Raw genomic sequence first — 24,751 nt, forward strand, 5'->3', positions numbered from 1 at the left:
CTCCGGGGTTGGGGGGCGGTGACAGGCTCCTTGTCACTTCAGGGTCGTTGGTCGGCGGAGGAAGCGATTCTTCCCATCAACATCCTGGAACTGCGGGCAGTATACAGAGCCCTGCAGTCGTCCGGCACCGCTCTTCACGGAAGGGCCGTTCAGGTACAGTCAGACAACGCCACCACGGTGGCGTACATCAATCACCAGGGAGGGACTCGCAGTCGAGCTGCGATGTCGGAGGTGTCCCGCGTCCTGGCTTGGGCGGAGCGCTATCTTCCAGCTCTCTCGGCAGTTTTCATCCCAGGAGTCCTCAATTGGGAGGCAGACTTCCTCAGCCGTTACGATGTGCATCCCGGGGAATGGTCGCTTCATCCAGAGGTATTCCAACTACTCGTGGACAAGTGGGGGCTGCCAGAGCTGGACCTGATGGCGTCCCGTTACAATCACAAGCTGCCTGTGTACGGGTCAAGGACAAGGGACGCAGGCGCAAGTCTGATAGACGCGCTGTCGGTGAAATGGCTGTTTCAACTGGCTTACTTGTTCCCTCCGATATCTCTGCTGCCTCGGGTCCTGCGCAAGTTCAAACAGGACGGAGGCACACTGATCCTGGTGGCCCCAGCGTGGCCCAGAAGGCCGTGGTACTCCGATCTGCGGAGCCTGTCCATCGACGCTCCGTACCTCCTACCTCAACGGCGGGACCTGTTGTCTCAGGGGCCCTGTCTTCACCCGGATCTGGGTCGACTATCTTTGACGGCGTGGCTCTTGAGACAGCCGTCCTGAGGTCTCGGGGCTTTTCTAGCTCCGTTATTACCACCATGCTGAGGGCGCGCAAGCCTGCTTCCGCGAGGATCTATCACAGAGTGTGGCACACTTACTTTCAGTGGTGCGAGGCCAGAAACTATGATCCCCAGGTGTTCCGAGTTTCGCGTATTCTGGCTTTCCTTCAGTCCGGTTTGGATTTAGGATTACGTCTTTCTTCACTGAAGGTACACGTGTCTGGTCTGTCGGTGTGGTTCCAGCGCAGGATCGCTGCTATGCCGGACGTACACACCTTTTTCCAGGGTGTTTTGAGAATCCAGCCTCCCTTTGTGCCACCTGTGGCCCCGTGGGATTTGGCGGTGGTTCTTAGGGCCTTACAGGGTCCTCCTTTTGAGCCCTTGGAGTCAGTGGAGCTCAAGTGGCTAACTTTTAAAACTGTTTTCCTCTTGGCAATTGCTTCTGCCAGGAGGGTTTCAGATTTGGGGGCGCTTTCTTGTCGTCCCCCTTTTCTGATTTTTCATCAGGACAGAGCGGTGCTTCGCACTCGTCCTGATTTCCTGCCTAAGGTGGTTTCCAGGTTCCACATTAATCAGGAAATTGTTGTACCAGCCTTTCAGTCACCTGATCTTTCGGCTGGGGAGACTTCCTTAGACGTTATAAGGGCACTCCAGGTTTATGTGGACCGGACTAGTTCTGTGAGGAAGTCGGATTCTTTGTTTATCCTCTTTGGTTTTCACAAGAGGGGTTGGCCTGCCAACAAACAGACTCTAGCCCGTTGGCTTCGTTCTGTTATTATTGAGGCTTATATGCAGGAGGGTTTACCTGTTCCAGCCTCTGTTAAGGCTCATTCCACTCGGTCCGTGGGCCCTTCTTGGGCTGCTAGCCGTGGCGCCTCTGCTGTTCAGCTCTGTAAGGCGGCCACCTGGTCTTCCATTCAGACCTTTTTGAGGTTCTATGCGTTTGACACCTTTGCCTCTCAGGATGCATCCTTTGGGCGCCGGGTTCTCCTATCAGCACAGGAGCGTCCCCGCCCTTAGTTGGACTGCTTTGGGACATCCCCAAGGTCACCCTGTGGACCCCTATGGACCCTGAAGTAGAAAACAAGAGATATGGTAAGAACTTACCTTTGTTATCTCTGTTTCTACGAAGTCCATAGGGTCCACAGGGCACCCGCCCTGACGCACCTGGCTTCATATGGGCTCTGTGACTGGTCACCGGTTTTCCGTCTCCCATTTCTGTGAGTATGGTTCTTGTGTGTTCCAGTCTTCCTTCTCTCTGTTTCGTCTCCTCCTCCGACCTGGGCTGCTTACCAACTGAGGTGCCTGTGGCTCGGGGGCGGGGTATAGGGGAGGTTGGACCCAAGTGCATCCTGGGAGCAGCTGAAAGCTTTAACTCCGTGGTGCCCGAGGATCCAGGATCCAGCTATACCCCAAGATCACCCTGTGGACCCTATGGACTTCGTAGAAACAGAGATAACAAAGGTAAGTTCTTACCATATCTCTTGTTGTATGTGTGTGTGTGTGTAAGGGTGTGTGTGTGTGTGTGGGTGTGTGTATGTGTGTGTGTGTGTAAGGGTGTGTATGTGTGTGTGTGTGTAAGGGTGTGTATGTGTGTGTGTGTCAGGGCGTGCGTGTGTGTAAGGGTGTGTGTATGGGAGTGTGTGTATATGTATGTGTGTGTGTGTATGGGAGTGTGTGTATATGTGTGTATATGTATGTGTGTGTGTGTGTGTATATGTATGTGTGTGTGTGTATATGTATGTGTGTGTGTGTGTGTGTGTGTGTGTACACCCTCACTGCTACCAGTAAGCCATTTCCTCCTGGGGCAGTGCCGGCCGTCACCTTTATTTCTACTGCAGGTTCCATAGGGTTCTACAGGATACCTTGGGGTATAGGTGATGACGTCAGTCACAGGCACCACAGCGTTAAGTTTTTCAGCCTCCCAAGATGCACTGGGGTTCCCCTCCTATTCCCTGCCCCCGAGCCAAGGAAAATCAGTTTCGTTGGTGCCTGGCTCGGAGTCGGAGCACCCGTCATAGAGGGGGGCTGTTATGGCCCCTGAAGTTTTTCAGTACTGACATCCATGCTGTCTCTCCTACACCCCGCCGGTACCGATCCAGGGATGCTGGTGGGTATCTGGGGTCACAGCTAGCGGTGACCCCGGATGCCTGAGCTGTGGCCAGATCCAAGGGGGCCAGGTAAGCGGTGGAATCCCGTGGAGGGTCCCTGCCGGTAACACAGTTCCAAGTCCCCAGGCAGGGGGCTCCCTGGGTACTGACTGCAGCGTGGAGCCAGGTATTAACCTGCGCTTCCACTATGCCCCTGGGACAGTGGACCGCGATGTGCGGCACACGCGGCATCCCAGGGGTTAATTGCAAGCCAGGGGAGCGCGCCTTCCCTGTTCACAGCCGGCACCTCCCCCGCTGCACACTGCCTCTCCACAGCGGTCTGTGCCTGTGTGTGCATCGCTCCTCCCCCGGGCCCACCTCCTCTCTGCTCCTCGGCGGCCATCTTTCAGGACTTGGCAAGCGCTGCTGGAAGCTGATCTCCGGTGGCTGTATGGTCCAGGTCCCCCTGCATACCCCTCCTCCATTAGTAAGGTCAGTGCATGCAGCGCTGTTTTCCTACCAGACTCTGTGTAGCTGAGCTCAGCGCTGATAGTGCAGGGGTTGTTCTTCTGCATTGTATGTGACTTCTTGCTAGCGCTGCTGCCTGTACTTTCACTTTCTACTGTCAGCCATTTTACTATCCCTGTCTTACTCTGCTGAGAGCCCTTGCGGTGCGGTGGTGCAGGGTGTTTATTGCCTCGCTGTACAAGTATTTACCTGTGAGGTGTCACATACAGCTCCGTTATCATCATGTCTGAGAGTGAACGTGACTTTCCTCTCCAGCTTCAGTGTACTACCTGTAATGTACCGTTAGCAGAGGGTGACGGTAACTCTGATGGCTTATGTAGGGCGTGTTATTTACTTTCACGCCCGATTTCGGTCACTGCGCCGTTGCAAGAGCCGCCCTGGGCTTGTTTTGCTAAGGCGCTTACAACTCTAGTGGGTCAGCTGTGTTTCCCCAAATGGGGTTTTCACAGCAGTCGTTGGTTTCGTCACCCATGCAGGGGTTCCCCAGACAGTTAGTGGTACCCCAGAGTCTCCCGCTGTCACCCCCACAGGTCTCACAAGAGCCTGCGTGGGTTAATTCCTTTTCCACTTTGGTGCAACACCTGTCGGACATTTTACAGGGCGAGTCTTCATTGCGGTCGCATAAGCGTCCATTACCGTCTCAGCCTGCTCAATATGATGAAAATGATGTGTCGTCTGCTGACGGTGAGATATTTGACCTTTCTGACCAGGAGCCATCCGTACTAAAGAAACGGATTCTAAGTCTAAGGTCTATATACTGGGCCTAATACGTGCAGTCCGTACGGCCTTAGTTATTGAGGATGAATCTAAATAAAGTAGGCTAAATGTAAAAAGGGCCTACTTTTAAGTATATTAAGGGTGATGCCACTGTTTTTCCTCTTTCTGGTCAACTAGTGGATCATTTAGAGGTGGCGTGGAAAAATCCGGGTAAACCGTACCAGCCTCAAAAACGTTTTGTCAGGGTTCAGCCTAGAATCGGCCTCTCTCACCTCCTTGCCGGCTTCCCCTGACTTCCTTGCGGTCAGACGTCTGGTGCAGTGATGAATGTGGGGCTGAGTATTCTGCCTTAGGTGCTTTTTGCGAGCTTCCATGGTCGGCTGTGTGTGCTGTGAATCGGAGTTCCCATCATGGGTGCCGCCATGACAGTTCCTCTCATGTGACAGTACTCCTAACCTATGGTAGCATGATTTCAGTCAGCTGATGCTGTGCCCCAGTAATCTGCTACCCCTGGGTATAAATCCACCTCCAGAACTCCAGGAAGTTGCTGTTCAACTGACCTAGTCTTCTCTGTTCCAGTGATACCAGCGTTGCTCTGTGCTAATCTTTCAGAGAGTTACTTCAGCCTGTTCACAGTTCTCCAGTTTCCAGTATTAGCTTCAAAGCTATTCTTAGTCTGAGAGTAGTTCTCTCCCAGTATCCAGACTGTTTTGTTTTCTATGTCTGTGTGTCTTTGTATATGTGCTGCTAGTATTGCAGCTTCCTTGTGTCACTGAGGTGTCAGATTACCTGCTGGTATTAATTAGCCCACAGCTCCCAGCACATATCTGTGTCAATCTGCCCTGTGTCTTGTCAGTGCAAATCTGCACTTGCATTTAGCACTCTCCTAGTGTATGCCTGACTTCTCTTTTGTGTCTTGTCTCTGGTAATCAGCTCCAATCATTTCCAGCATTTCCATATATTCCCTGAGTCCACTCTGCTCCTGTCTGTGCAATCTCCAGTATATGTCTGTGTTCTTTGCTCAGTGTCTTGTCTCCGGTAATCAGCTCCAATCATTTCCAGCATTTCCATATATTCCCTGAGTCCACTCTGCTCCTGTCTGTGCAATCTCCAGTATATGTCTGTGTTCTTTGCTCAGTGTCTTGTCTCTGGTAATCAGCTCCAATAATTTCTAGCATTCCCATATATTCCCTGAGTCCACTCTGAGCTTGCCTTTCGCAATCCCCAGTATATGTCTGTGTTTTTCTGCTTACTTAACTGTTTCCAGTCCATGCCTGTGTTATAGCATTTAGTTCCATTTCCAGAGTTCATTCATTCCATTCACCTCCAGTGCCATTACATTCATTATAGTTTCCGGTCTTCTGCCATTCCCAGGTACCTGTCCAGAGGGCCGCGACCTGCTCACTTGGTGCAGCTGAAAACCAAATCCCAATTGGAGGGGTCACTGGAGAAAACCACCAAGTGCGTTAGACTCCGCACCTCTGGGCAGATCTAGCCAAACCTGGGTTTGGCTGCAACTAGGAGAACTAGTCTATACACCACCTAGTCACCCGAACCCCTCGGCTCACCGTCCTCCACAGAGGAATTCTTGCACTGGATCGTGACACGTTCAGCTTTTGCATACCCATTTGCGGATAATTATTTCTCTAAGTGGGAATCTCCTCCGCCGGTGGATTCTCATGTGACACGCCTAGTACGAAGTGCTACATTGCCCATGCCCTCCATGTCCTCCTTAAAGGATGCTACGGATCGCAAGGTTGAAATATGCCTTAAGTCCATTTATTCCCTTGCTGGAGGGGCGTCCAGACCAGCTATGGCTGTGTGTTGGGTGGCCAGAGCCATGGAGCACTGGGCTGACAGTTTGGAGGCGTCTCTGGACTCTGACTCGTCTGCAGAGCAGGCAGAGTTAGTTGGTAATCTCAGAGACTCGGCTACTTACATTAATGAGGCGGCCTTGGATATCCGTCTCCTCACATCCAGAATCTCCTCTGCAGCTGTGGCCACTCGTCGCACCCTATGGTTGCGTTCTTGGAAGGTGGACGCTGATTCAAAGAAGGAATGGAATGGAATGTTTGCCATTTAATGGACAGGTCCTGTTTGGCCCTGATCTAGACAAGATTGTAGCTATTTTGGCCGCAGCCAAGTCTGCGTGTCTCCCATCGGCTCCAGTCTAGTCAGGGTCGGGTACTTCGTCCTTTCGGCCCTACAGGCCCCAGGGTAGGTCCAAAGTACAGTCTTTTCCAAGACAGGCCGGGTCCAAGAAGTCTACCAAGCCCAAGAAACAAGCTTGGAGTACAAGGCGCCCTGCCACCAAGTCGGACGACAAGCCTTCAGCCTGACTGCCCGGGCCTCCCTTTGGGGGATCCCAAAGTGGGAGGCCACCTGCTTCGGTTCGCCCAGTGTTGGTATCTGACTACCAAGGACACTTGGGTACACGAGGTGGTCTCTCGGGGCTATGCCCTATCCTTTTGATGCAGACCCCCCAGCAGGTTTTTCACAACAGGCCTTCCGTCGGATCACAACAAGGCCCCGGAATTGCAGAAAGTATTGCACTCTATGCTCCAGGCTGGAGTTATAGTGCCTGTTCCGTTATCTCAGAGAGCCATGGGTTTCTATTCCAATCTCTTTCTGGTGCAGAAACCCAATGGGTCTTACCGTCCTATTCTCAACCTCAAATCCCTCAACAAGTCTTTGAGGGTGCCTCGGTTCAGGATGGAGACCCTGCATTCCATCATACTGGCGATGGAGCCTAGGGATTTCATGGTGTCGTGGGTCATCCAGGACGCTTACCTGCATGACCCCATTGTCTTAACGCATCAACAATTCCTCAGGTTTGCAGTACGCGACAAACATCAATTCCAGGCTCTACCTTTTGGTCTAGCAGCAGCGCCTCGGGTTTTCACCAAGGTCATGGCGGCTCACCTGAGGATGCAGGGAGTCCGCTTATTACCTTATCTGGACGACCTTTTGTTGTTAGCAAGGTCTCCAGAGATCCTTGGTCTCCAGAGATCCTTCAGTTTCATCTGCAGCTGACGATCTCAGTTTTGCAGAATCACGGCTGGTTGATAAACTGGAAGAAATCCACCCTGGTTCCCTCACAGAGGATTCTCCATCTGGGGGCCTTGTTGGACTCGCAACAGCAGAGGATCTTTGTGACGGAGGAAAAGATCTCTGCATTGCAGACGAAGGTATGCAGTTGTCCTCAGTGCCACCGAGTGTCTATTCACTCGGCGATGAGGTTACTGGGCTCCATGGTGTCACTCTTTGACATGGTGGAATATACCCAGTTTCACTCCAGACCTCTGCAACAATTGATCCTGTCCAAATGGGACGGGTTGCCTCAGCGGATAAAGACGCAGACCATGGTGCTTTCTCCGGAGGTCCGTCTGTCTCTGGCCTGGTGGTTGCAAACAACTCACCTGAACAAAGGACGTCCCTTTTGGGTGGAGAACTGGGTCCTTTTGACAACGGACACCAGCCTCAGAGGCTGGGGAGCAGTCACGGGTCGACACTTGTTCCAGGGCAGGTGGACTCCAGCAGAAGCGGAACTTCCAATAAACATCTTGGAGCTTCGCGCGGTGTTCAGTGCTCTCCATCACGCAAGACTGGTCCTACAAGGAAAACCCTTGCAGGTTCAATCGGACAACGCCACCACGGTGGCTTACATAAACCGCCAAGAAGGAACCAGAAGTTGGACAGCGCTGGCGGAGGTGTCCCGCATTCTAGTTTGGGCAGAGGGCAATCTCCCTGCCATCTCAGCTGTGTTCATCCCGGGAGTCCTCAACTGGGAAGCGGACTTTCTCAGCCGGCAGGACGTACATCCGGGAGAATCTTCTCTTCACCAGGAGGTATTTCAACTCCTGGTGGCAAGTGGTGCCTTCCGGAAATAGACCTCATGGCCTCCCGACACAACAACAAACTGCCTGTGTACGGGTCAAGAACAAGAGATACGGGGGCATTTCTAGTAGACGCTCTGTCGGTCCGGTGGACCTTCCAGTTTGCGTATCTCTTTCCCCCCGTTCTCCCTTCCTCGGGTGATCCGAAAACTCAAATAGGAGGGCGGCAAGCTCTTGTTGATAGCTCCAGAGTGGCCCAGGCATCACTGGTTCTCAGACCTTCCAAGTCTCTCCGTAGACGCTCCTCTGCGGTTGCCTCTACGTCCGGACCTGTTGACACAGGGTCCTTGTCTTTACCCGGTCCACAGTCGGCTGTCTTTGACGGCGTGGCTGTTGAGACAGCCCTCTTATCATCCAAGGGTTTTTCCAGCTCTCTAGTTAAGACCATGCTAAGAGCTCAGAAGCCTACATCGGCTTTTACCGTCGAGTATGGCATATTTTTTTGAGTGGTGCCGCCCTAGATGCTATGATCCTCAGGTGTTCCGGATATCCCCAGTGTTGGCTTTCCTACAGGCGGGCTTGGATCACGGTTTTCGCCTTTCTTCTCTGAAAGGGCAGGTTTCTGCTCTTTCGGTGTGGTTTCAGCGTAGGATCGCTACACTTCCTGATGTCCGCACCTTTATGCAGGGTGTTCTTCGTATACAGCCTCCCTTTGTTCCACCTGTGGTTCCTTGGCATCTGGCTTTGGTTCTAAGGGCTCTCCAAGGACCTCCTTTTTGAACCGCTGGGCTCAGTGTATTTAAAATGGCTTACGACTAAGACTGTATTCCTGCTGGCCATTGCTTCAGCCAGAAGGGTCTCAGAATTAGGGGCTCTTTCATGTCGACCTCCCTTTCTCAATTTTCATAGGGACAGGGCGGTGCTTCATACTCGCCCTGGTTTCCTCCCAAAGGTGGTATCTAGTTTCTATATTAACGAGGAAATTTTTGTACCGGCCTTTAATTCACCGGACCTTTCGGTTGGTGAGGCCACCTTGGATGTGGTGCGGGCCTTAAAAATCAATGTTGACCGTACCGCTTCTTTTCGAAAGTCGGACTCGTTGTGTATCCTTTATGGCTTCCGGAAGAAGGGTTGGCCTGCCACTAAACAAACGTTGGCAGGATGGATTCGCCTGGCTATTTCTGAAGCTTATGCTCATGAAGGTCTTCCCGTTCCATGCTCATTCCACTAGGTCTGTGGGTCCTTCGTGGGCAGATCGATGTGACACCTCAGCAGTTCAGCTTTGCAAGGCAGCCACGTGGTCATCTGTCCATATGTTCGTACGGTATTATGCTTTTGATACCTACGCCTCTCAGGATGCTTCCTTCGGGCGGCGGATTCTCCTTACAGCACAGGGGCGTCCCCACCCTTAAAGGATACTGCTTTGGGACATCCCCAAGGTATCCTGTGGATACCCTATGGAACCTACAGTAGAAAATAAGAGGTATGGTAAGAATTTAACTTTGTTATCTCTATTTCTACGAGGTCCATAGGGTTCCACAGGACTCCCGCCCTGTCGCACCTGTACTGGGCTTTTATCTGGTCACCGGTTTTTCCATCTCCATCTGGTGAGAATGTGATTCTTGTGTGTTTCCAGATCTTTGTTCTCTCTCTTTCCTCTCCTCCAACGACCTGGGGCTTATTACGTAACTGATTTGCCTTGGCTCGGGGGCGGGGTATAGGAGGGGGCCCCCAGTGCATCCTGGGAGGCTGAAAAACTTAACTCTGTGGTGCCTGTGACTGATGTCATCACCTATACCCCAAGGTATCCTGTGGAACCCTATGGAACTCGTAGAAATAGAGATAACAAAGGTAAATTCTTACCATATCTCTTATTACAGCAGAAGCTCTGACTCTTGTGTCTGGAGAATCCAGGTTTGTGCTGAGGAGAGAAGCCGCCTGCAATGATCTCACAGAAGTAATAAAGGGCTACAAGGCCATAACCAAATAATATGAAAATCCTCATCCTGCCATGAGATGTGCTATTTACTAATGCAGAGTTTCCTAAACGCGGTCCTCAAGGCACCCTAACAGTCCAGGTTTTAAGGATATCCATGCTTGACCACAGGTGACTTAATAAGTACCTTCATTAATTTCAGTTAAGCACCTGTGTTATCTCTAACACCTGAACTGTTGGGGTGCCTTGAGGACCGCGTTTGGGAACCTCTGCGCTAATGGCAAACATGAAGAGTGTCTGCAGGAGTGTCTGGGGGGGGGGGGCGATGATAAGGGAAAGAACCCAAACGCTACATCCAGGGAGCATCCAGGCCTCGGTCAGCACAGTACGATTAGCGCCTGGGAAAGAGATGAATAAGTATGACCTACTTGTCCGTGTAGCCAGGAGAAAGTCCCGACAGTCAAGTGTCACTTTGCTGCACAACCCAGGCTTCCAAAGTCACATCTGAGCGAGACGGAACCAAGTTCAGCTGATATTGGATCACGTGAGAGGACGACGATAGGAACCGACCAGCAAAACTACAACTTCATGGCCCAAAATGAATAGTTCCCAGGTTTAGGAATGAGATCCCATCAGTGCTGATGTGGGGCCATAAGGACAACGCTCATACGTTCCCTGAGCAGTGATTGCATGGAGGCTGTGTTGTGTAATGTGTGAGCCCTTATGCCCCCGCCGTTGGGGGATTTTCTCTGTCATCCACACATGGCGTCATAGGCGGCTTCTTTATGCTGTCTTATTGCATCACTAGTGACACCTTATATCTTCATGATGATGATTATGTCCTGTTTGTGTATTTTCATTATCACATGACCGCCTGCGCCGCTGACTGATCCTGACTATTTGCTGGCTGACATTGGCATCTGAACGTGTTGTGCTTTGTGCTAATCTCTTGGCTGTGGCTGGGATTTGAGGGCTTACTGTATAATAGCAGTGATGCCTGGACATGCCCTCCATACCTCCGTCTATGCCGAGCTTCCCACCGGTGCCAGCAAATTTTTGTTACACTCTATAAACAAGAGAGCAGTGACTGTCAGTGGTGTTACTGTCGCCCTTGTGAACATGCCTTGGCTTGCTGTATGGTATAACTGTGTGCCCGGTCGCAGTGAACGTGCCTTGGCTTGCTGTATGGTATAACTGTGTGCCCGGTCGCAGTGAACGTGCCTTGGCTTGCTGTATGGTATAACTGTGTGCCCGGTCGCAGTGAACGTGCCTCGGCTTGCTGTATGGTATAACTGTGTGCCCGGTCGCAGTGAAGGTGCCTCGGCTTGCTGTATGGTATAACTGTGTGCCCGGTCGCAGTGAACGTGCCTCGGCTTGCTGTATGGTATAACTGTGTGCCCGGTCGCAGTGAACGTGCCTTGGCTTGCTGTATGGTATAACTGTGTGCCCGGTCGCAGTGAACGTGCCTCGGCTTGCTGTATGGTATAACTGTGTGCCCGGTCGCAGTGAACGTGCCTCGGCTTGCTGTATGGTATTACTGTGTGCCCGGTCGCAGTGAACGTGCCTCGGCTTGCTGTATGGTATTACTGTGTGCCCGGTCGCAGTGAACGTGTCTTGGCTTGCTGTATGGTATAACTGTGTGCCCGGTCGCAGTGAACGTGTCTCTGCTTGCTGTGTGGTATAACTGTGCCTGGTCGCAGTGAACGTGCCTCGGCTTGCTGTATGGTATAACTGTGTGCCCGGTCGCAGTGAAGGTGCCTCGGCTTGCTGTATGGTGTTACTGTGTGCCCGGTCGCAGTGAACGTGCCTCGGCTTGCTGTATGGTATAGCTGTGTGCCTGGTCGCAGTGAACGTGCCTCGGCTTGCTGTATGGTATTACTGTGTGCCCGGTTGCAGTGAACGTGCTTCGGCTTGCTGTATGGTATTACTGTGTGCCCGGTCGCAGTGAACGTGCCTCGGCTTGCTGTATGGTGTTACTGTGTGCCCGGTCGCAGTGAACGTGCCTCGGCTTGCTGTATGGTGTTACTGTGTGCCCGGTCGCAGTGAACGTGCCTCGGCTTGCTGTATGGTATTACTGTGTGCCCGGTCGCAGTGAACGTGTCTTGGCTTGCTGTATGGTATAACTGTGTGCCCGGTCGCAGTGAACGTGTCTCTGCTTGCTGTGTGGTATAACTGTGCCTGGTCGCAGTGAACGTGCCTCGGCTTGCTGTATGGTATAACTGTGTGCCTGGTCGCAGTGAAGGTGCCTCGGCTTGCTGTATGGTGTTACTGTGTGCCCGGTCGCAGTGAACGTGCCTCGGCTTGCTGTATGGTATAGCTGTGTGCCTGGTCGCTGTGAACGTGCCTCGGCTTGCTGTATGGTATTACTGTGTGCCCGGTTGCAGTGAGCGTGCTTCGGCTTGCTGTATGGTATTACTGTGTGCCCGGTCGCAGTGAACGTGCCTCGGCTTGCTGTATGGTGTTACTGTGTGCCCGGTCGCAGTGAACGTGCCTCGGCTTGCTGTATGGTGTTACTGTGTGCCCGGTCGCAGTGAAGGTGCCTCGGCTTGCTGTATGGTGTTACTGTGTGCCCTGTAGCAGTAAACGTGCCTCGGCTTGCTGTATGGTGTTACTGTGTGCCCGGTCCCAGTGAAGGTGCCTCGGCTTGCTGTATGGTATTACTGTGTGCCCGGTTGCAGTGAACGTGCCTCGGCTTGCTGTATGGTGTTACTGTGTGCCCGGTCGCAGTGAAGGTGCCTCGGCTTGCTGTATGGTATAACTGTGTGCCCGGTCGCAGTGACCGTGCCTCGGCTTGCTGTATGGTATTACTGTGTGCCCGGTCGCAGTGAACGTGACTCGGCTTGCTGTATGGTATTACTGTGTGCCCGGTCGCAGTGAGCGTGCTTCGGCTTGCTGTATGGTATTACTGTGTGCCCAGTCGCTGTGCGTCAGAGAGGTCAGAAGGAGATTAGTTCTCCTGTCCAGAGCGTTAAAGGAAAATCCTGTGTTCACGTTACGGATTCTAAGTCATTGTGTTTTGTTGAGGATTATTACATTTCAGTAGAGAAGTGACCTAGTGTAATCTGCAGCTTCCCCACCATTGTGTTGCCCATTTTTCCAGTCCCTGCATTAATGCTGCCTCGGTCAGTCTCCCTGTGGTGATTAGAATCTCCCAGTGACTGGCGAGCTCGGCATGACCTTTTCCCTGACTCTGCTCACTCTCCGCACCAGTGACTGGCGAGCTCGGCATGACCTTTCTCCTGACTCTGCTCACTCTCCGCACCAGTGACTGGCGAGCTCGGCATGACCTTTTCCCTGACTCTGCTCACTCTCCGCACCAGTGACTGGCGAGCTCGGCATGACCTTTTCCCTGACTCTGCTCACTCTCCGCACCAGTGACTGGCGAGCTCGGCATGACCTTTTCCCTGACTCTGCTCACTCTCCGCACCAGTGACTGGCGAGCTCGGCATGACCTTTTCCCTGACTCTGCTCACTCTCCGCACCAGTGACTGGCGAGCTCGGCATGACCTTTCCCCTGACTCTGCTCACTCTCCGCACCAGTGACTGGCGAGCTCGGCATGACCTTTTCCCTGACTCTGCTCACTCTCCGCACCAGTGACTGGCGAGCTCGGCATGACCTTTTCCCTGACTCTGCTCACTCTCCGCACCAGTGACTGGCGAGCTCGGCATGACCTTTTCCCTGACTCTGCTCACTCTCCGCACCAGTGACTGGCGAGCTCGGCATGACCTTTCCCCTGACTCTGCTCACTCTCCGCACCAGTGACTGGCGAGCTCGGCATGACCTTTTCCCTGACTCTGCTCACTCTCCGCACCAGTGACTGGCGAGCTCGGCATGACCATTTCCCTGACTCTGCTCACTCTCCGCACCAGTGACTGGCGAGCTCGGCATGACCTTTTCCCTGACTCTGCTCACTCTCCGCACCAGTGACTGGCGAGCTCGGCATGACCTTTTCCCTGACTCTGCTCACTCTCCGCACCAGTGACTGGCGAGCTCGGCATGACCTATTCCCTGACTCTGCTCACTCTCCGCACCAGTGACTGGCGAGCTCGGCATGACCTTTTCCCTGACTCTGCTCACTCTCCGCACCAGTGACTGGCGAGCTCGGCATGACCTTTTCCCTGACTCTGCTCACTCTCCGCAAAAGGTGACTGGCGAGCTCGGCATGACCTATTCCCTGACTCTGCTCACTCTCCGCACCAGTGACTGGCGAGCTCGGCATGACCTTTTCCCTGACTCTGCTCACTCTCCGCACCAGTGACTGGCGAGCTCGGCATGACCTTTTCCCTGACTCTGCTCCCTCTCCGCACCAGTGACTGGAGACCTCCTTCTGGACAGGTAGAATGAGACCAGCTTATAGCTGCGGCCTCATCAGTCAGAGAAGGGCCTCTGCATATGCCGAATGAGTGCCGAGTATTGATGGCCCCGATAGTTTTGTTGTGAATTGTGATTTCCTTCCCTATCGCTCTGCTTCTGTCACTACCAGATTGGAAGAGCTACAGCCATCGCAGCCTTGGATTTGGAAGAGAACAACCCATGGCCCCGGCTCATCATGTCCGAATACAACAATCTTTCCAACTTGCGGGCTTGGATGCTGAAGCATGTACGTAACACCAAAGTGGTCATCAGCGGGGGATCCAAGAAGAAGAGCACAAAGGTTCCACCCAAGCCTTGCAAGTAAGGGTCCTGTCTGATATTTACATGTCTGTGGTACCCCCTGTAACATAACAAAAGACTAGATCATAACATGTACTGCTGAACCTTTTATATCCATCATCGTAGGTTCCTTTCCTGGTCTCCAGGATAATCTGTCCACCAAACACAGGACTGAGGTGTCCCTACCACAGGACCATTTCCTGGTCACCGGGCTGGGGTCCCCTCCCATCGCATGGCCATTTCCAGGTCACTGGGCTGAAAGCATACACTTTACAGGGTCGTCTGTTGGTCAGCAGGCTGAGGTGTTCCCTCCCATCCCAGAGCCGTCTTTGTCATCGGGCTAAGATTTTCCTCCATCTCACTGGGCTGAGGTCCATCTCACTGGGCTGAGGTCCCCACCCATCACATAGCCTTTTCATAGTCACCAAGATGAGGTTTGCCTCCATCACAGGGCTGTGTTCTGGTTACCAGGCTGAGGTGTCCTCCTTCACACGTACCGTCTCCTGGTCACCATGCTGAGGTGTCCTCCATCACAGGGCTGTCTCCTGGTCACTGGGCTGAGGTGTCCTCCCCTTCCCAGGGCTGTCTCCTGGTCACCAGGCTGAGGTGTTCCCCTTATCACAGTGCTGTGTTCTGGTCATCGTGCTTAGGTGTCCCTCCCATCACAGGGCAGTCTCCTGGTCACCGGGCTTAGGTGTCCCTCCCATCACAGGGCAGTGTCCTGGTCACCGGGCTGAGGTGTCCCTCCCATCACAGGGCAGTCTCCTGGTCACCGGGCTGAGGTGTCCCTCCCATCACAGGGCAGTCTCCTGGTCACCGGGCTGAGGCGTCCCTCCCATCACAGGACAGTCTCCTGGTCACCGGGCTGAGGCGTCCCTCCCATCACAGGGCAGTCTCCTGGTCACCGGGCTGAGGCGTCCCTCCCATCACAGGGCAGTCTCCTGGTCACCGGGCTGAGGCGTCCCTCCCATCACAGGGCAGTCTCCTGGTCACCGGGCTGAGGCGTCCCTCCCATCACAGGGCAGTCTCCTGGTCACCGGGCTGAGGCGTCCCTCCCATCACAGGGCAGTCTCCTGGTCACCGGGCTGAGGCGTCCCTCCCATCACAGGGCAGTCTCCTGGTCACCGGGCTGAGGCGTCCCTCCCATCACAGGGCAGTCTCCTGGTCACCGGGCTGAGGCGACCCTCCCATCACAGGGCAGTCTCCTGGTCACCGGGCTGAGGCGTCCCTCCCATCACAGGGCAGTCTCCTGGTCTCTTAGACTTTCCACAATAGGCTAAGTTTAAACATCCTGCGCACTTTTATTGCTAATCTCCTTTCTATTAAGTGGACATAAATGATATTGCTCCTCGTTTGGTTGCCATGGAAATGCTTTAACACTCACTATGTATCTGTGCCCCAATTATTTAGCTTCCCCCTTAGTTCAGACATCAGGCTAAGCCCATAGACCGACGTCCTCATCATGTTATGTCTCTTCCAGCTCCAGTTTTGCTTCATCCTCGTTACTGGAGAACAGCGTCACGAGGGTGAGGAGTTACAGCAACGGGACCACCAGCACAAGCAGCAGCAGCCAGCAGAACTCCCCCCAGACCAAACCCTCCCCCAGCTTCACCTTCGTTTGCTCCAGCAGCAACCAGAGCCCTCCGAAGGGTGGCCATCGGCTCCTGGGACCAGTGAGAGGTAAGATGAGCTCCGTGCAGTGTTGGCACCCCATCTTCACTCCTATGGGGTACTTCTGGCGTTTGTGGTCCCAGCAGAGCTGAAGAGCAGCCTCAGTGCCCCCCCCCCAATGTCACCTTCTCTTGTATCATGGACTTTGCCTGTCATTAGCTATCTGATCTGTAACGTTTGCTGCTCGGAGGCGCAGGGAGCTTCAGCCTGCGGTAATCGGGTGTGACGGGACCTGTGCTGCCCCGTCAATGAAAGGGCCATTTTTTGGGGGGGATGTGGTTGTCATTTGGGCAAGGTACGATGTTTACATGTAGTTTGCACGATGCCTAAGAGATAGAGGCAACACGTTAACGTTATCACCCCGAAATTTACGCAGCGCTTTTTCACATCCCAGCTCTCTGCTCCGTTCCTCATATTACACGTTACACACGTAGCCAGCAGGGGGAGCTACATGTCGCCATGTGGTATCATGCTGGCTACGTGCCTGGTGCCTTCTCCCCCAGGGCCACATCCCAGCTCCCTGCTCCGTTCCTCATATTACACGTTACACACGTAGCCAGCAGGGGGAGCTACATGTCGCCATGTGGTATCATGCTGGCTACGTGCCTGGTGCCTTCTCCCCCAGGGGCCACATCCCAGCTCCCTGCTCCGTTCCTCATATTACATGTTACACACGTAGCCAGCAGGGGGAGCTACATGTCGCCATGTGGTATCATGCTGGCTACGTGCCTGGTGCCTTCTCCCCCAGGGGCCACATCCCAGCTCCCTGCTCCGTTCCTCATATTACATGTAATATATTACACGTTGTGCAGTATCACTGGCTTCCTGGGCTCTGTTGTGCGTGTTTCTGGCGCGGCTTGGATTTGCACGGCTGTGATGCAGTCTCTGTAGACGTGTTATTACTGAGATACTCTATGTATTATGGGATAAATGTATAATACAGCGATTTCCAAAACCAATGTGTCTTCAGTATTTCCTCCTGGCTTTAAAGGGGCAGTTATATACACTATAAGACCAGGAGGACATTCTATGGAATATAATTGCCCCTGGAAATCCAGCAGACAGAACTGCTGAAGACGCTGTATAGTGAATTTAGCCTTATACAGTAGGCGGATGAGAATACGGTCTCATTGTCACCCTTCTTGTGTAATCTAATTGTGATAAGGTCTGTATGTAAGATCCTTGTCTGTGTGATCTCCTGATCCAGTCTGTATGTGATCTGAGCGACCTTGTGATCCAGTCCCCGTGTGTGATCTGTTTGTGATCTCTCTGATCCAGTCTGGATGTGATCTCTGTGTTGGAGGTTTGTGTTACAGAAGTATAACTTGTTATATTATATAAGGGCTGTAACTTGTTATATTATATAAGGGCTGTAACTTGTTATGGTATATAAGGGCTGTAACTTGTTATGGTATATAAGGGCTGTAACTTGTTATGGTATATAATGTAATATTTTATACAATCTAGTAAATTTCCATTAATATATTTATAATCGGGTCCAGTGACTCCTCACCAAAATATCCCCCAGCCAGCATCATTATACATAGGTATATATTTATTAGCTCCTGTAAAGCTGCATACACACGGGACGATTCACCCCACGAGCGACATCGTCACGTGTGTCCCCGACACTGAGCACAAACACTGAACGATATCCTGGGCAGTGCCGGGCCCCCTCCCTCATCCCCGCACATGCTACAACAATATCGTCAGGTTGGCCAGCATGTTCGGGTGATAAACGACAACGACCAGCGGGAGCGCGAATTGGTCGTTATCGTTTTGGGGCAGAAACGGAACGATTTTTTGGATGACTGAACGGTAACGATATCGTTCCATCGTCCAGAAAATCGCTGCGTGTGCGCAGCTTATGAATCAGCACTTACATCAAACTTCACCCATTAATGTCATCTCTCTGCACAAATGTATACACACCCTGTATACTCTGTATCATTATATACTAGTGTTCACTCCAGGATGATGATAGGGCCCAGGTGCCAAACACAGGGGAGGGCCAACCTGCACGCGCTGGGGGGGGCGTGGCCTCACAACATGCCCCTCCCATTTAATCTCTCAGAGGGTGTACCCAGCACTCCCGGAGACCCGGCTCTCCCCGCACTGTACACAGATGGCGTATATGTGGCAGAGCGGTGGGTGAAAGTCCCCCCCCATCCGCAGGCGGGGCGGCTGTGTGACGTAGATACATACCAGCCATCATGTAAAGCAAACGCTGGGGACATCCTCGCTGTGCAGTCTCAGCGGCTGTATAGGCGCAGTACTACTACAGAGACACCTCACATTGTCCTGCATGGCCCCCTCCCCCCTCATCCTTACTGCAGGAGCAGGACAGCGGCAATACAAAAGTTACTGACGGTAACCACAGAGCGGAAGAGCCATTTAGGAGACCTTTAATGTGGGCATTTACCCCTCACTCCCTGCCAGGAAGGGGATAAAGCTGGAGATAGAAGAATAAAAGGAGATGTAGCTGCCTCTGTGCAGGAGCCCCCCTCCAGGGCTCTGAGGATCCACCTCCTGCCCCCAGCGGGCCTGCAATCCACAGAACACCCCTCCCCCCCCAGGGCTCTCAGGATCCACCTCCTGCTCCCTCTCCCCCCCAACCCCCCCCTCCAGGGCTCTCAGGATCCACCTCCTGCCCCCAGCGGGCCAGCAATCCGCAGGACACCCCTCTTAGAAACCCCCAACCCCCCCTCCAGGGCTCTCAGGATCCACCTCATGCCCCCAGCGGGCCTGCAATCCACAGAACACCCCTCTCCCCCCCCATCCCCCCCCCCCTCCAGGGCTCTGAGGAACCACCTCCTGCCCCCAACGGGCCTGCAATCCACAGAACACCCCTCTCCCCCCCCAACCCCCCCTCCAGGGCTCTCAGGATCCACCTCCTGCTCCCAGCGGGCCTGCAATCCACAGAACACCCCTCTCCCCCCCAACCCCCCCCCCTCCAGGGCTCTGAGGAAACACCTCCCGCCCCCAGCGGGCCTGCAATCCACATTACACCCCTCCCCCCCTCCAGGGCTCTGAGGATCCACCTCCTGCCCCTGGCGGGCCAGCAATCCACAGAACACCCCCCCCCTCCAGGGCTCGGAGGATCCACCTCCTGCCCCCAGCGGGCCTGCAATACACAGAACACCCCTCACCCCCCCCCTCCAGGGCTCTCAGGATCCACCTCCTGCCCCCAGCGGGCCTGCAATCCACAGAAGCCCCCCCAACCTCCCTCTCAAGGGCTCTGAGGTTCCACCTTCTGCCCACAGCGGGCCAGCAATCCACTGAACAATCCTGGGGAATAGTCCCTCTCTGTGACCTCTCACACTGACCTGAGCAGCGCTGCCAGCACACGGGTGCAGTGATAACCCCAGACAACCAGGGCACGTTTCTACCCATGTAACCAGGCTCTCCTTGTATCTCCGTGCTGTACAGAGAGTACTCTGATCCCTCCAGTGCATTTACCTGGTAACCCCAGAAATCCAGGGCACGCTTCTACCCATGTACCCAGGCTCTCCCTGTATCTCCACGCTGTACAGTGAGTACTCTGATCCCTCCAGTGCACTTACCTGGTAACCCCAGCCATTAGGGCATGTTTCTACCCATGTACCCAGGCTCTCCCTGTATCTCCGTGCTGTACAGTGAGTACTCTGATCCCTCCAGTGCATTTACCTGGTAACCCCAGACATTAGGCCACCTTTCTACCCAGGCTCTCCCTGTATCTCCACGCTGTACAGTGAGTACTCTGATCCCTCCAGTGCATTTACCTGGTAACCCCAGACATTAGGCCACGTTTCTACCCAGGCTCTCTCTGCATCTTCACGCTGTACAGAGTGAGTCCCTCCAGTGCAGGTATCTGGCAGCAGTGATTAATGTACAGGATTCCCGTTACTAAGCGTTACCGCCATCTCCATCCTCCCTTTCTTCTCGCCCTCCCTTTTATTTTGGGCAATGGGGTGATTGCTAAATACTTTGGGGCCAGGGATGTGTTGTCGGCACAATGTGAGAGGGTGTGACTCTGATTTTTGGGGTACTTATGATAAATTGTCTTAGTGTCTGCTTGTCATAAACTGTTAATTGTTGTTAAAAAACAATTCTGTATCTGCATTAAGTTGTAATTATATATTTGTTTCCTGTCTCTAACCATGTACATTATATAACGTCAATAAATGAACAGAGTTCAGACTGGTGATTTCTTTCCTGTGTCTCACTTCTGTGCCGGTATCACCAACATCCCAGGGTCACCTCATATTATTATATCCTGTATATGGGATCACCTCACATTATTATATCCTGTATATGACATCACACACCCACCAGGGTCACCTCACATTATTATATCCTGTATATGACATCACACATCCCAGAGTCACCTCACATTATTATATCCTGTATATGGGATCACCTCACATTATTATATCCTGTATATGACATCACACACCCACCAGGGTCACCTCACATTATTATATCCTGTATATGACATCACACATCCCAGAGTCACCTCACATTATTATATCCTGTATATGACATCACACAGCCCAGAGTCACCTCACATTATTATATCCTGTATATGACATCACACATCCCAGAGTCACCTCACATTATTATATCCTGTATATGACATCACACATCCCAGAGTCACCTCACATTATTATATCCTGTATATGACATCACACAGCCCAGAGTCACCTTACATTATTATATCCGGTATATGACATCACACATCCCAGAGTCACCTCACATTATTATATCCTGTATATGACATCACACAGCCCAGAGTCACCTCACATTATTATATCCTGTATATGACATCACACAGCCCAGATTCACCTCACATTATTATATCCTGTATATGACATCACACAGCCCAGAGTCACCTCACATTATTATATCCTGTATATGACATCACACATCCCAGATTCACCTCACATTATTATATCCTGTATATGACATCACACAGCCCAGAGTCACCTCACATTATTATATCCGGTATATGACATCACACATACACACAGCCCAGTGTCATCTCACATTATTATATCCTGTATATGACATCACACAGCCCAGAGTCACCTCACATTATTATATCCGGTATATGACATCACACAGCCCAGAGTCACCTCACATTATTATATCCGGTATATGACATCACACATACACACTGCCTAGGGTCACCTCACATTATTATATCCTGTATATGACATCACACAGCCCAGGGTCACCTCACATTATTATATCCTGTATATGACATCACACAGCCCAGGGTCCCCTCACATTATTATATCCTGTATATGACATCACACAGCCCAGGGTCACCTCACATTATTATATCCTGTATATGACATCACACATCCCAGAGTCACCTCACATTATTATATCCTGTATATGACATCACACATCCCAGAGTCACCTCACATTATTATATCCTGTATATGACATCACACAGCCCAGAGTCACCTCACATTATTATATCCTGTATATGACATCACACAGCCCAGGGTCACCTCACATTATTATATCCTGTATATGACATCACACATCCCAGGGTCCCCTCACATTATTATATCCTGTATATGACATCACACAGCCTAGGGTCACCTCACATTATTATATCCTGTATATGACATCACACAGCCCAGGGTCACCTCACATTATTATATCCTGTATATGACATCACACAGCCCAGGGTCACCTCACATTATTATTTCTTCATCACAGTCCATAGGTTATACAGGGTCTATGCTGGGGTATAAACTGGCAGGTGAAGTCTGGGTACCAAACAGTTAATTTCTTCAGAGATGTGCAGCCGAGGCTCCTCTCCTATACCCCACGCCCAGCCTGGCCAGTCTAAGTGGTCTATGTACTAAGCAGTGTTAGGAGACAGAGTGAAAAGTGATAAGGTGCCAGCCAATCAGCTCCTAACTGCCATCTCACAGGCTGTGTTTGAAAAATGACAGTTGGGAGCTGATTGGCTGGTACCTTATCACTTTTCACTCTGTCTCCTAACACTGCTTAGTAAATAGACCCCTAAGTTTGCTGCCGCAGAAACGGGCACCTGTAACGGGGCGTCTGCTAAAGCAGCCTCATTTTCTTCAGTTTTTATTTATTTATTTTTACTACTTTTGAACAGACAGCTCCAAGCGTCCTATAGGAGACCTGAGCTATAATCCCTGGTGCTTCAGGCTTTCAGTCACCTCCCTTCGAGCCTTTGGAATCGGTGGGTCTTCATTGGCTCACGTGGAAGACCTTTTCCATCTGGCTATTGCTTCAGCTTGGAGAGTGTCAGACTTGAGTGGACTGTCGTGTTGCTCTCCTTTTCTGATGTTTTCCTCGGACTGGGCCGTTCTTTGGACTCGACTAGGTTACCTTCCGAAGGTGGTTTCCAGATTCCACCTCAATCAGGAGATTGTGGTTCCGCCTTTCAGTCTCCTTTTTGGCGGCAGACCTTTTGGCCCTGACCGTAGTGACTGCTCATTCCACAAGATCGGTTTGGTACCTCTTGGGCAGCTCGTCGTAGTGTTTCTGCGGAGCAGCTTTGCAAGGCGGCCACATGGTCTTCTGTTCACACATTTATCCGCTTTTATGCGTTGATACCTTCGCCTCCGCAGATGTGACTTTTGGGTGACAGGTACTCAGTGCTGCTCAGAAGTGTCCCCCTCCCTTAGGGGGTTTGTTTTGGGACGTCCCCAGGGTAGTCCTTGTGTCCCCTATAGACTGTGATGAAGAAAAGCAGACTTATGTCTTAAGAGAGGTATCCACTTAGCGATTTTTATGAACGATAATGATCATTCAATCGTTTGCAAATCATTTATAAATCGTTTACAATCGTTTTCCCGACGGAATGCCTGCTGTTTGGGAGCGACCCCACTGACATCACGAGTGATGTCAGTGGTGAGCTTCCGGCTCTATTAAGAGCCAGAAGCTCACTGAGGTTTGTGGGAACGAGACTCTACCGCAAGGGGCTCGTCGCAACCCCCCGATGGTAACGATGCTCGCGACCATCGCCTGGCCGCTCGCAAAGCTGTGGGTGGTCACCCACAGCTATGCGAGCAACCCGGAGGCCGCACCAAAAATAATCGCCCTGATTCAGAGCGAGCTCTGATTCAGGCCCAAAGGGCGCCCACCCTGACGCACCTGATTGGCGGGGTTTCTCCTCATTTTCTGGTTTTCCCGTCTCTTCAGGTGTTTGTGTGTGTGTGCGTGTGCGCCAATCTTCCTTTTTCTTCCCGCTCCTGCCTTAGGCTTGCTAACTTGACTGGGCTGGGGGTGAGGTATAGGGGAGGAGGAGCCTGGGCTGCACATCTATGAAGAAATTAACTGTTTGGTGCCCATACTCCATCTGCCAGTGTAGTCTCTGTGTCCCCTATGGAGTTCGAAGAAAAGGACTTAACAGGTAAGACATAAGTCTCCTTACCCTTTATATGACATCACACAAACACACAGCTCAGGGACTCCTCATATTATATCCTGTGCTGCATGCAACATCCAGCACAGATATGGGTACCCTTGTGGATTGTTCCTTCCAGAATATATGTTGGTATCTTTGCATCTTCCACCCACAAATCTATAAATGGCCTGGACCTATGAGTGAGTAAAGTGATGTCCTTCCCTCACCTGTGGGGCCTGCTGTATATGAATCACGCATTGGCCAATAGGGTAAAGGGCTCGTTCTCCCGCTCCGCTTGATGTCAGTGCCATGAGCATGGATAAAAGCAGGAATCCAGAGACCCGTCTGAGGAGGTTGTGGACAATCCGATGACTGTGAGTCACCATCCGGTGACCGCCATGTTCCTGTTTCCACCACAAGTTATGTTACACGTATCGGCAAGTTTAAGGCCCGCGTCACACTGCAAGGCAAGTGGAACCTTGGTTGAAATTTGCAGCGCAAGATTGTTGGGATGGTGGAAAAAACACCACGATCAACTGAAAGCTGATTGTGACACAAAGTGCCGTCCGTCATCCAAATACCGCCTCTATGCCGGCGTACTCCCAAATTTACTTCCCCCTGACCTCTTCCCTTCTTCCCTTTCCAGCGTCACCAGCTTTTCTCTCGAATGAATCTGTATTTTCTTTCAACGTCTCTATAAGGAGGTCATTTACTTCCCCCTGCCAAGGTCCCCTCTATATTGTCAATAGCTACCTATTTTCTACCCCCCCATGTTTGGGTGTCTTCTGCAGCTCTGCCCCTTCTTCACTCCCACATTCATTTCCTCTCCCAGTCTTGCAATGTCTGTAATGTTTCCAGGATCCAGGAGCTTTCCCACCCTGGAAGCCATTAAACTCATTCACACCCTCATCGTCTCTTGCCTTCTCCTCATTGGCCTGGCCTACTGCAGTATTGCCTCACCCCTCCCCAGTATAACTTCAAATTCTCTGCCCACCTCTGTTTCCTCCTGCAACCCTGCGCCATCTGCTCCACTGGCTCCCTGTCCTATTCATTATGAAACGCCTCTCGCCCATCTACAAAGCCCTCTACCGCCCTTCTAGTACCTGCATCTCAAACCTAGTTTCTTCTCACACTCCCTCCCCCCCCATTCAATTCCCTCTGCCAATGACTG

The 24,751-nt window shown here is 52.1% G+C and overlaps 1 protein-coding gene across 2 annotated transcripts in view; it reads left to right on the forward strand.

Annotated features, from left to right (window-relative positions):
* The window catches only part of AGBL5 (AGBL carboxypeptidase 5), a 195,445-nt gene that overhangs the window by 54,987 nt on the left and 115,707 nt on the right, over nt 1–24,751 (forward strand). For both annotated transcript variants that reach the window (XM_088460553.1, XM_088460554.1), the window contains exons 11-12: nt 14,359–14,549; nt 16,009–16,208. In XM_088460553.1, coding sequence (XP_088316679.1) covers nt 14,359–14,549; nt 16,009–16,208 — 391 coding nt within the window. The remainder of the gene's footprint in view (nt 1–14,358; nt 14,550–16,008; nt 16,209–24,751) is intronic.

The sequence above is a fragment of the Taudactylus pleione genome, unplaced genomic scaffold (assembly GCF_031769625.1).
Source record: "Taudactylus pleione unplaced genomic scaffold, aTauple2 ptg000050l, whole genome shotgun sequence".
NCBI lineage: Eukaryota > Metazoa > Chordata > Amphibia > Anura > Myobatrachidae > Taudactylus > Taudactylus pleione.